Raw genomic sequence first — 12533 nt, 5'->3', positions numbered from 1 at the left:
CTGGAGAAAAAACGCATTCCTGATTTTATTACAGAAACATCAACTTGAGGGAAAACTTCAATGGTGAGAACTGCCCTTGACTCTGAATGAGCCAGGGGCTGCAGAGCAATGTCCAGGTGTCTCTGTGGCAAGCAAAAAGAGCAAAGCACAACCACAATGTTCCTTGGAGAGTGACCCAGGGCTCCACTGAGCACTCTTCATTACTGCAAACCAAAAGACAGCACAAACCAGGTCCTATCGCCAGCATTAACTATGAAATGGAACTAACAGGCTTCTATTCCCTTCGGTCTCAGTCAAGAGTTACAGAGCAGCTAGGGCTGGAAGGGACTTTAAAGACCACCCAGTTTAGGTACTTTGTGTCGCTACACTGTAATCCAGGGAAGAACATTCAGCTTGGTTTCAGCATCATGCAGAAACCCAACCTGCTTCCACTTTGAAGGCATTTTTCCTTTAAGATGTCTCCAGCAGAGGATGTTGTTGGAGCACAGGCTGCCAGGATTCAGTCCTGGATAGAGCTGCTGGAAGCCAACTCACTTAGGTCTGTATTTTGATAACAGCAGAGAGTCAACAAATTAACTTGGACTAGACCACACTGTAACACATTGACTACAGACAATCACATCAGAAAAATAAGGATAATTTTCTTTCTTCCAGTAAGCAAGGCAGAATCATGTGAATTTCTAAGTTAGAATAAGGGCAACAGATAAGCTTGCCTAAGTCAGTAACACTTCCTTTCAGCAATTAAAGCAAAGCTATAAATAAAAGCTCATAAAAGCAACAAAATAATTATGGTACTGAGGCTCAAGTGGATGGAGGTTGCATATGGAGTGGAGAGCACTCTTTACATTAAAGAAGAGCAATCAGACACAATAAATAATAAACTTTATTTGGATATCCTTACTGGCATTATACTACTGCAGGAATAAAAGGGATACTTGCCAAAAAAAAAAAAAAGACTCAGCTTTTTAAAGAGTCTTTCCAAATGTACTTCATACAGCTTTGGGTCAATGATGTTTTCCAATTTGCTTCTGTGCAACATACCTAAATTGCTCAAAGGAATACATTTCTACTATACAATTACTGAAACTCTGTGCTGTTGAATCTGGCAAGACGAAAAAAATTAACATAAATATATTACCAAGATACATATGGGGAATTTTTAAACTTGCTTCAAAGCTTTGTATCACCAACCTCCAGTTTATTTTGTGACAGAGTAGATAACCAACCATCTGTTTTAATGTGGCAATTCCAATGTTTCATAGAATTCCTTAGCATTACTCCCCCGAAATATTTTCTTCCAGGATCCCGGGTTTTGCAAGATTTTTACATGGGTAATGTAAACCTAAACTCTTAGAACACAAGGACAAGTATACTTAAATTTTACTTTAATATACAATTGCATTGCAGCAGTAGCATGTGGCACACAGCACTCAGCCTGTAGTGCTATAAATGGATGACTTCTTAGGGGAGGGGGAAAAAAAGATGCCATCATGTTAACATGCATTTTTCAGAATTTTCATTTGCATTTTTAACCCCTTTGAGACCAGTCAAATGATACACTTCCAATGGAAGTACGTCGCACATAAAAATAGCCAAAAGGCTTATTAGTCTAGTGGGGTTAATCAGGTTAGTTAGGTCTCATGTGCCTTGAAGAGACCCTGGTAAGACTGGTGAACACTGCCCTTCTGCCATGAACTCTCATTGTACTGCTGCCTGCAGCAGCTGCTCTCTCATTCTGGGGTCACAGAAGAAGCGGAGTTTGCGGGGTAAGAGCTTCACCTCCACAGGCATAGCTTCATACTCCTCATTATCAATGCCAAAGGATCCCTCAGTGCCCTGTGTGCAGTGACAGTTAAACATTAAACGTTACTTCAGCAAGGCTGTAATGCTGATTTTACTAATAAAACACAGTTGCATACTTAGCTCAGTCTCAACCAAGATGACCCCCTGCCTCTGCCTTCCAGCCCATTTTCTCTCCACGACACAGGGAGACCTATCCTTCACCGCACAGAATGTATTAAGAGTCTGGTGCAAGAGATGTTACCTCACTTAGTTACTAATTAGTGATAATTAAATGCTAGGAAGCTCTAATGACCCACATTGTTTATACTGAAGGATTCTTTTCTATTGGAACTACAATTATGTGCACTTAGATCTTGGGTCTGCCAGTGGTGACATAAACTAATCTGCAGAAATGCCTGTTAAGTAACTTCTATTAAATCCATGTCATAAACCCCTTTCAGCATTGTTTTACTGTATTGATCTGAAACATGAGATGAAAAGTAATTTACTGGCCAGGAATTACTCAGCAGTAGAATTTTCTCAAGTGTTTAATGCTGATAAAGTCACCATGTGATTAAAACCATTCATCAAAATGGCAGGCTGACTTTACCTAAAAACAACTTCAGTGACTGCTTTGGGTGCCCTTGACTCACCGGAGGGCTGTGCTACATGGGTACTCAAACCAGCTCCGAGGAAACTGGGACACCAGAGCAGCACAGACTAGAGGAACCAGTACAAGTTCTGGCAGTCAGACATACAGCAAAGCAGTCCACCTCCATCAACATCAACTGGTGAGACTCATCTGGGCTGCCTCCAGTTCCTTCACTGGAGCTGGGCCATGGAGTTGAACTGCTCTGTACCATGCACCCATGTTCTGAAGATCTTAGCAGCAGCTGCAGTATGAACAGCTTATTTTATACCACAACCCTTACTTAAGCTGTACTTAGCCCAGCACTGCAGAGTATTCTTTCAGAATCACAAATTTATTACAACCTGAATTCAGTGGAAGCATTAGGATGCTGGTTAATCATGACATCATAATTCATGATTTTTATTTGGTAGCAACAGATTTTTTTGCCTTTCAACACATTCTTTATCCCTTAATATGGAATTATTTTGCCAAATGATAGATCACTTGAAAACAGAAATTATCTAGGAGATTGATTTAATGTCCTTGTAAAAACAAAAAACTGTCTTCCCAGGGCCACAATAACAGCTCACAGGCAGGAAAAGATGAATCTAAATCACACAGGCAGGCACAGTCTTCTTTCTCAGCTTCATCATTTCAAAGTTTTGGGTCACTTCTTTATACTGATCTCAGCTCCCCTGCCCTGCCTTACCCTCCTTTCTCTCTAATATTTATCTTCTTCTCTACAGCACAATGCCTTCTAGGGCAAAATGTACACATCTTCAGTGCTAAGGAAAAGAAGATCTGCATATCACAGCATTACAGAATGTTTGAATCAACAGTAGATCATCCAACCTCCCTGGAGGAGTCCAACCTCCCTGTTGAACAGTGGAGTCCAACCTCGCTGTTCAAGCAGGGTCAGCCCAGAGCACATTGCACAGGACTGTGTCCAGATGATACTAAGTATCTCCAGTGAGGGAGACTTCACAACCTCTCTGTGCAGTCTGTTTCAGTGCCTGTTTATCTTCATAGTAAAGAATTTCTTCCCAGTGTTCAGGTGGAACTTCCATTCGTATGCAATACACTCAAGAGACCCTTTAACCACCACAACTGTCTTCATAAAATATCTGCCACTATTTCGTGGCAGAACAAAGTCCCCCATCAGGTTTACAGATTACCTGGGGAACTTCAGTATGTCTGTCCTGACAGGGGACTCATTGGCTGCACTGTGGAGCTGAGTGTCTCACTTGCCGTGTAATCAATCTCCCAGATTTAAAGTAGGAATTTCTTAAAGTGCAGCATCAACAGGTACAAGAAACAAAGTGAAAGACTTTTTCAGCTCTCTCAGCTTCTCACCTCTGGAAGTTGCAAGATGCATCTGCTGGCTTGGATGCACTGACTCCCTTCAGGACACATGTGTGGGTCATGCATCTTTTGACTTCTGTCCAAACCAAAAGAGAGGTAAGGTAAGGACATGCTTCTCTCAGAAACAGCCTTCTTCAGGAATGGCATTTTGTTGTGGTAAATCACTATGCATTTGATAAACTTAGAGGTTATATACACAAATACTTGTGGATTTAACTGGGAAAAAGTAAAAAAGTCCTTCCCTCTTCTGCTGCAGACAATGCAAATCATAATGTACCAACAGCCTCCAACGAGCTTCTGCTCTGAGGCTCACTAATTATATTTGAACAATGAGCAGAGTTTTGTGCTCTTCACTTCCATGCTGAACTGGGAACTTCCTGCAGTGACTACCATCTCCTCATATCTCATGCAACTAAACTTACCAGCAACCTAAAAAATCTAAGCCAAAAAAAACCAGAATTATAGTTACATTGAACCATTAAATTACTACCTAAAAACAAACAAAACCCCCACATTTTTCATATCAAAACCAATCAGCATGACATTTCTTATCAGCTGCTTCTGTTATTACTCATGAAGAAACCCCCATCATTTCATCCATTCCAAATAACATATCCAGTTTTGACAGTTTCTCTCTTCTGGTACCTGTGAGATTCTTATTTATGTACTGTACTTAGATAAGTGCTGCTTCCTTTCCTACTTCTGCTGATGACAAAAGGGACCGCATGGAATGCAGTTTCCTGTCAGGGAAAGCTGGTGTTGCAAGTGCCACGTGGTCTTTTTCAAGGCTTAGGCTGCTGTCCTGTCACTGTCTCAGCTGTTAGAGAACAGCAAGTTGTGATTCCTTTTCTCCACAAGTGCTGCTGCAGAGTGAGCACAAGCTCTGGGCTGTGCTGACCTTCCTCTGGCCTCCTGACTGACTACACATGTAACCTTTGACTGACCCCTGGCAAAGGGTACGCTGCACCCCAGGCAGCAACCTTTCAGTGTGGGCCCCTCTCCAGACAGACAGCAACACACAAATAGCAAAGAGAACAGCACAGAATTACTGTGTTAATACACCACAACTCTCAAGCATGGTGGAATTATCACAGATATTTCTCTGACAGGCAATGCCTACTGTCCCCAAATTTCCATCTCTAGACTGATATGAAAGAAAGGTGTATTTAAATATTGCCTAGGAAAAGAACTCACAAAAGTCATGTCAGAATCTCCCTGTACACCAAATCTTCTATGCCCTGAGGAAGGCAGCGCCTCTTAAGTCACAGAAAATCCCAGAGAAGGAACATGAGAAGAGAGGGTTGAAACAGGAGATGAGAATCAAAGACAAAGGAAGAAAAGCTAAGGAAAGGACAGGGAAGGACGGAAGCAATATTAACTGTGGAAACTTTGGTTTTAATCAAATATGTATACACTAAAAGATTGATGAGTGATTGTGAGGGAATTAAACATCCTCCAGCAATATAAATTATAAATCATTGATGGCATGCAATACTATCAGTTTATACAGTGCTGTACAAACAAGCAGCAAAATTCCTCACTTAAAGTTTAACCTGCTTGGAGTTTATCATACAAGGCATACTCTGGTGAGCAAGCAGATTTTTTTGGCCAATGAAGACACATGAAGCTCTATAGAGATGTAATTGTGGGGTCAAGGTAAACTCAAAAGAGCCAAGACATGGAATTAAAGATCAATCAAAGGAGAACACTGGTAGAAGCAAACAAGACACAACTTCACCTGCAGTGATTGCCCCTCTAGTGGTCCAGCAGAAAAAAAAAAATCATAATTCATTTCCCTTAGACTCTGGTCCTCACTCAAGACCAGACAGCAATGTGAAATAGGAACAAGATCAGAAGTCTAACAGCAAGTTTCCATTGATTGTTGCATCCCACTCTATTTTGAACCACAAAAATACAGGCAGAGAGAGAACCACAACACCTACTGCACGTAACACACAACTGGAACATCATTTTCATATCCAGAAGCTGCCAGTGTTAAATGATTCAGAGTAAGACCTCTAATAAAAAAACCCCAGTTTTGTGCACTGTGGATGATAAACTGCAATCGTGCCCTGGAGTGACAACTCTCCATATTTTCATATACAGAATCTAAATTGGCTACCAGGATGTGGATTACTAATGCCACACTTTCCATGCCTACTCTCCTTCCCTGCAGCACTTCTTAGTAACCACTCCATTGGACACAACTGTTCTTCCCCCACCGTATCAAAACATCAGCTCTATGGCTGCTGTGGATGCTCTTGTTCACACAGATCTGATCCACAGCCAGAGGCACTTTTATACATCCAGGATAATCTCTTCCTTTCTTGGAAATCAAACAGCAGCTGCCCTCCAGCACACTGATGCATCCCCACAATCCCCAAGACACACACACTGCCTGAGCCTCCATGGTAGTTTCCTGCTGGATGTATGGTTTTCTCTGTGTGACCCATCAGTTCTCATCAGCTCATGTCAGTGCCCTCTCCAATATAAAAACCCCTTGTTAATTGAACTGATAAAGTATTTCCTCTAAAAACCTTTTTCAACCCCCCAAATTCTGGTATTTAAACTATGCACTAAAACAGAAGAAAAAAGAAAGAGCTGTTTCACACATTTCCAAAGACAAACCCTGTTGGTGCTAGGCAATGGGGGGCCTCTGATAATGGGCTTAACTCAAATCCAGCTGGCAAAGGCACAGTGGGACCTCTGAACATCCTGATTCTGCCTTGAAAAAACAGGGCACCTTTTCTCTGCTCTGACTCCTTTCTGTACAACTAACCATCCCCTCCCACTGCTCCCCCACCCCCCACACTTCTTTGTCTTTGTTACCTACAGGCTTTTTGGCACTATTTAATCAAAAGAGCTTGTTTCTCTGAACTTTGCTTGAACAGCTCAAAGCTTTCAGTACTGCCTCTAATTAGCTCTCAACAGCAGGGCTGTGGTAATGCTCCTCAGAGGCTTTTTCTGCATGACACTGTAACTGCAGTCAGAAAATGTGCCACACTACTGCAGGAAGACATCCAGTCAACACAGGAGGTATTGTTTACACTGGGAATACACTTGAATATGCCTCCCTCGAGTCACACAAACTCATCTACATTTTTCTGCCAGCAAAATGTTTGAGAACCCAGAATAACATCTCCTTTACAAGATCAGATTCCTCTTGCATCTAATAGGAAAACTGCCTCCTCCTTTCCTTCTGTAGCCTTCAAAGCAAACAAATCAGTCCCAAGCAACAACAGTCCACATGCTCATACAATTTGAAAGCAGCTGCAGGTGGTAACCTGACTTACAGTGTATGCATAGGTCAGAAGATTCTATTCCCACTGAGGCTCCTGGGAGGCTCAAATAAGGGGCCTGAGTTGCCATTAGTACCACAAACAAGTATCTTGCAGGAATTATTAGGGTGATGACAAGCAGGTAAAACTGCACTGAAATCCTCACACTGATTTCACTAGAGGGAGCTCGAAGACTGAGAAAACAGCAAATTAATAAAAGGTAATATGGAGAGGAGCTCCACTGGATTTAGCAGGAAAATCTGTTGCTGGTAAAACCTGTACTGAAGACGCAATGTATTTGTGAGTGGACTGTAAGAAGGAGCTGGAAAAGGCAGCTCTGATTTGCTTCTTGTAAGAGCAGGAGGAACAAGCACACTACAAGGCAACATCACAAGCACAAAGAAAGCAGTAACGTTCACTTTCTCCACACACTGCTTCTTCACACCTGCAGCCTTTCTTATTCCACATACAAGCAGGACGAATACATTTGTTTAAAGTCCCTGTTTAAATTCACATCTTCCAAAGTTCTTCCAGCTCAGACCTAATTTCTCACAAGAGCTATTGAGGCAAAGAAGAGGCCCTCTTAGAGGAGGGCCTGTCTCATCACAGTTCAAGAATTCCCAGATACCACTAGTACAAACAAACCAGCTCTGTGACCCACCTCTCAATCCATTGAGCAGCTAGGCCTAAAAGATTCTGGGCTAAATCTGCACAGATGCCTATAAAACTCAGTAAGGACAGTAATATCCAAGCAGTACTGACTTACAGCAACAGGGGAAAAGACGAAAGGTATAGGAAACTCAGAAGCTATGAAGAACTCCAGGTTCTGAATACTCCAGGTTCTGGATTTCTGCCTTGTTTACAGAAACAGAAGATGAGTAAGAGTTTTAAAGAAAAAAAGTACTAGTCCCCAAGAAGCAGTACTGATTGGTGTGATTTGCAGTCCTCTGCTTCTGAATTTTGCAGCACAGTATGAGAGAAAACCAGCACACTTTTCAGAGATCCTGCCCCCTTTTTGCAGCCTTCCCATACTCACCCTCTGTGAACAAACTCCCCTTTGCTGACACTCTCTGCTTCGATGCAAATGTCCATGAAGTCCTCAGTGCGCTGTGCAAAAAAGGATTCAGAAATCAAGCAGTTAACATTTGAAAATGCCACACCCATGATACTGCAATATGTTCACACAATGGCCAGTCCTTTGTCCCCCAAAAGGAGACAGAAGATGCATTTCTGCATTTCATGCTTTATTCAAATCTCAACTTGAGATTTGAATTAGAAATTACAGACATTATTTTCCCGTTAATGAATATTCAATAAATACCACAAGAATCAAAATAATGAGTCACACGTTTGGCTTCTTGCTACATTTAAAGACAATAGCAGATCTCTTACGCTTACTTATTTATTTCTATTCAATGGGTGTTTCATGAATTTAAGCAATAGTACAATGATACAACATTTGGCCACCAAACACCACAGTAAGAGAATTTTAAACAATACAAATTGGAAATCAAAGTGTCCTTGGTAACAATTCTTTAAACTCCTCACTTAGTTTCTTTCCTATTTACAGCCTGCCCTTAAACTGAGTATACAGTACAGCTTTTTCCAGGAAAGCAATTTTGATTAAGATGCAACTTATATTTTATGTTTTTTAATATTTTTGTCGTGGCAAAAGTCGCAGTGTGCAGATGCAATCAAAATGACAAAAGTAAAAATAAATGCATCTATTAGTGGAACTTGGTTTAGTCCTTTGCTGTTCTGCAGAGGCACTGCGTGAGCTGCACCTGTATGGCTTTATCAGCTTCCTTCAATGGGGCAGCCTCTGCATGAATCTGAGGTGAGACACAGAGACAGGAGTGACTGGCAGCAGTCAGCAGATATGGCCTGGTATTGATTCCAGAGAGCTGCTGGTCAGCTTTGAGGACTACAGGGACAATGGTTTCAAGAGAAGGACTTAAATGCAGTAAAAGGGATCCACACGTTTAGAAAAAGAGATGCAGTATCAAGATATTTCCAGCTCTAGGAACAGGAAAGTACAACTGGTCTAACATGAACTTGTCCATTTCTCTAGGTTATGCAAGAGCCCTGAGAACCCTACATCACTTCCTTCTTTTCAAAACCAATATTAAAGTACATCTTGAACCACAGAAAGCGCATAAGGGAGTTTGTGGCAATCTGATACTTTTTCTGCTCTTGGTAGGTCTGTTTTTACTTTACATCACTGGCTCCCATCCAGTTCAACAACCAAAACTCTTCTGTTCAAGTGCCACCTAGAAACCACTAAAAAAAATACCCAAATACTAGTCTCTGTCTAGCTTCTACCATTACTAGGACACTGACAGTCCATATCATAACCCACAATGAAGAAGAAACTAAAGTTCATGGTGGTATATTCTAAGGAGAAACCAGGAGAACATTAAAAAAAGTAAATTTGCTTGTTTGGTTTCTTTTGGTCTGATCCTACAATGATAATGTATCAATATAACACACATAACATTTTCATGTTCTTAAAGACCCGGATTCTAAGGAAGAAATATATTGCAGAAAGTTCAACACCTCCTGTTAACCTGGGTATAGTGGCAAGGGTTTCCTGTACCCACGAAGAGGAAATGCAGGGAAGCTCACGAGTATAGGATCACTGTGTAAGCATTTTCCTGTAAAATTAAAGACTGACATCTATCCAAATAGCATTCACAGCAGTAAAATTGCACCAAAACACAGGCATAAGCCAAAGAGAGGTTCTAAAACAGTGAATGAACAGCATGAACATGCTGAGAAGGTTATGACAGGAACAGTTCCTTTGATGCCTTGCTTCTATCCTTTCAATCACCTGCACTTCCTTTCCTTCAAATCAGTGTAGCCCCTGTCCTTTCCCTAGTACCAATTATTTTTAACTCCACTCTGCAAGTCTAAAAAAGAGAGACAAAAAAAAAAATCCAGCCAGACACTCAGGCTCAGCTTCCTTTTAGCAGAAGTTCAAAAAAGAGACTCTCACATAGGGAAAGGAATGCTTCTTGGTCCTTTTTTTACTCATGGGAAATCCTAAAACTTCTGTTTGGCTACTGAAGCCTTGTACAAATTCTTTCTGATCCCACTGCATCCCAGTTTTACATTGGTCTCCTGTGCTTTCATACTGGATCTGAAACTTGCCCATTCCTGGATTCAATCATGGACCTCTTCTTCCAAGAAATAGTAAATTTTATTCATATAGAGCCAAGAATAGGAGTTTAGCAAGACAGGAAAACTCTGTGGGCAGGCAGCATTTGGAATCCAATTATGTTATGGTCTTACTGCTAGATCAAGCTGCCTGTTCCGAGTTGCAATGGAAAGCTCAATGGTGGACAGCTTCAGTTCTTCCCAGTCCTCTCGGGCTACCTCCTGGGGGAACTCTGCGCAACAGGAAGAGAAGGTACCAGTCATTAAATGGAATTTAATTACACAGATCACTATGAAGCAGATGCCAGACACAAAAATCAGTCTGAGCCATTCTGGCCACTAGTTTTGTTTCTCAAGATGTCAAAATCTTAAAAAAATTAAGAGGGAGCTTAGGAGTACCGAAGAAAAGAAAAAATACCATCAGTATTTACACAGTACCAGAAAAGACTGTCAAGCACAGTACATCACAGCCACATGAGTCCTTATGTCCAGGGATTAACAGATCTCCTGGGCTAGTGGCAAGAACATTGAGAAAACCCATGAAATACTAATACCAAAAAACCAGGAATCTGATGTTCAAGAGGCTGTGGTAACACATTTTCTACAGGAGGCAGCTCCACAGTTCAGTTCTCATATCCAGGTCACTTGGTTCATGTTCATGCATGAATTACCTCTGCTAGCCAAGGAGGAACAAGGTCTTAGCAGCAGGCTGTGCAAAATACCCACTCTCCTTCCTCCTGCGGCCTGCCACGTGCACTGTCCAGACAACAGCCCAACCCAAGAGAGGCTCAGAGAACACAAAGTTTATGGTACAGAAAGAATTTAACATACTAAGAGAAATTTAGGCCTGGCCCAAATGGTACTGTTCTATTTAAAGTCACATTTGTTGCTCTGTGTTAGCAACTCTCCCCACCCTGGAAAAACAAGGGCTGCTCCTCTCTGCCCAGCTCACTAAGAAGCCATTCTGCTGGTTCACCCAGAAGTGCCAAGTATCCTCAGTGCATACCTCCACTGCAAAGGCAACTGTGAGTCCAGGGAACACCCTGGGTTCTCTACAAGTGAGTATTTGCTTATGAGACCACAAACACAGGCAGGACTACTCTGTTCCATTTCTGACAGATGTCACTACAACCGTCTTGACAAAAATCACAGTTTAAATAAATTTTAAAAGGAAACAAGAAAAAACCAAAACAGTAACAGAACAGAGCAGTGAAGTAGACATGCTCTCCACACAACACACCCCCAGATCTGTTAGAGGAGTAGAGTCTTCATGTGAGTTTATGCCAGAACACATCCAGCCCACCTTTTGGAGATGACCAGTACGATCGAAGTCGTCTGTAAAGCCTCACATACAAAGGAGGTCTGGATGATTTCTCCTCTGGCTCTTCTGGAGGTCTCTCAGTTGGACCCAGGTACATGAGAACAGCTTGATGTTTCTGAGGCCACTCCTTGGATTTACATGGAAAGAGAAGACAGAACATAAAGGGCATTTTGTTTAGGGCATTTCCTGTTTATTCTGTTTAGACCCCCCACTACCTCAGCCTACATTATGGCTCTCCAGTCTCCAGGTTCATTAGTGAGATGACATTTCTGTAGTTTCAAAAAGATTATCCACAGTTCCCAAATCCACTATTCTAATCCATTCCTGCACAGAAGTGAGGGCATTTTCCCCTCTACGAACAGAGAGTGAAGGGATGTTTCCTTTGTTGCTGATGTGTGGCAGGGTGACACAGCTGCTTCTGGCTGGAGGGAACAATCCAAACCAGCCAGGTCAACAGTAATGTCTGAAAGCACAGTTGGTTTCTGCATGGCAAAAAAGCAACCTCAAAGAGCAACTGCTCAGCAGGATCCAGTGCAAACAGACAAAGACTACAGTGCTGTGTGCAGCCAAGGGGCACTAAAACCTGACAGGCCTTTGTTCTCCAGCAACTCAAACAATCCAGACCTGACCTGATAGTCAGGTGCTTCTAAACAGCAAAAGAACAGCTCTTAAGGGAAGTCATGTGAGCTTTATAAAGCATTAAAAATAATAAAAAGGAAAGTACTAACACATTATTCTTGGTGATATTTCAGATTCCAGTAGCAGGGCTACAGAAGAACCTTAGCTTTTGAAGTATCTCCAGATGCTGACAAAGTTTACTTCCTGTCAATGTTTTGAAAGTAATTTCAGAAATGCTCCAAACGTAGGACTTATGGGAGGGAATAATTTAATTGGTTTTTAAATTTATATACTAAAACAACACAGCCAAAAGCTCACATGAACTCAGTAGAATTATTTTTCTATGTACAAAACTTCAGAAGTAGTTTTGGATCATATAGCACAG

General features: G+C 41.6%; 1 protein-coding gene across 2 annotated transcripts in view; it reads right to left on the bottom strand.

Moving 5' to 3' along the window:
• Positions 1 to 1368: 1368 nt before the first annotated feature.
• The window catches only part of AGK (acylglycerol kinase), a 35422-nt gene continuing 24257 nt past the window's right edge, over positions 1369 to 12533 (bottom strand). For both annotated transcript variants that reach the window (XM_041487503.1, XM_041487502.1), the window contains 5 exons: positions 11513 to 11657; positions 10345 to 10442; positions 8090 to 8160; positions 3767 to 3851; positions 1369 to 1836 (listed from right to left, as the gene is read on the bottom strand). In XM_041487503.1, coding sequence (XP_041343437.1) covers positions 1699 to 1836; positions 3767 to 3851; positions 8090 to 8160; positions 10345 to 10442; positions 11513 to 11657 — 537 coding nt within the window. In that variant the 3' untranslated portion in view covers positions 1369 to 1698. The remainder of the gene's footprint in view (positions 1837 to 3766; positions 3852 to 8089; positions 8161 to 10344; positions 10443 to 11512; positions 11658 to 12533) is intronic.

Source organism: Pyrgilauda ruficollis, unplaced genomic scaffold (assembly GCF_017590135.1).
Source record: "Pyrgilauda ruficollis isolate IOZ18807 unplaced genomic scaffold, ASM1759013v1 scaffold80, whole genome shotgun sequence".
NCBI lineage: Eukaryota > Metazoa > Chordata > Aves > Passeriformes > Passeridae > Pyrgilauda > Pyrgilauda ruficollis.
This window is presented reverse-complemented; position numbering and strand designations above follow the sequence as displayed.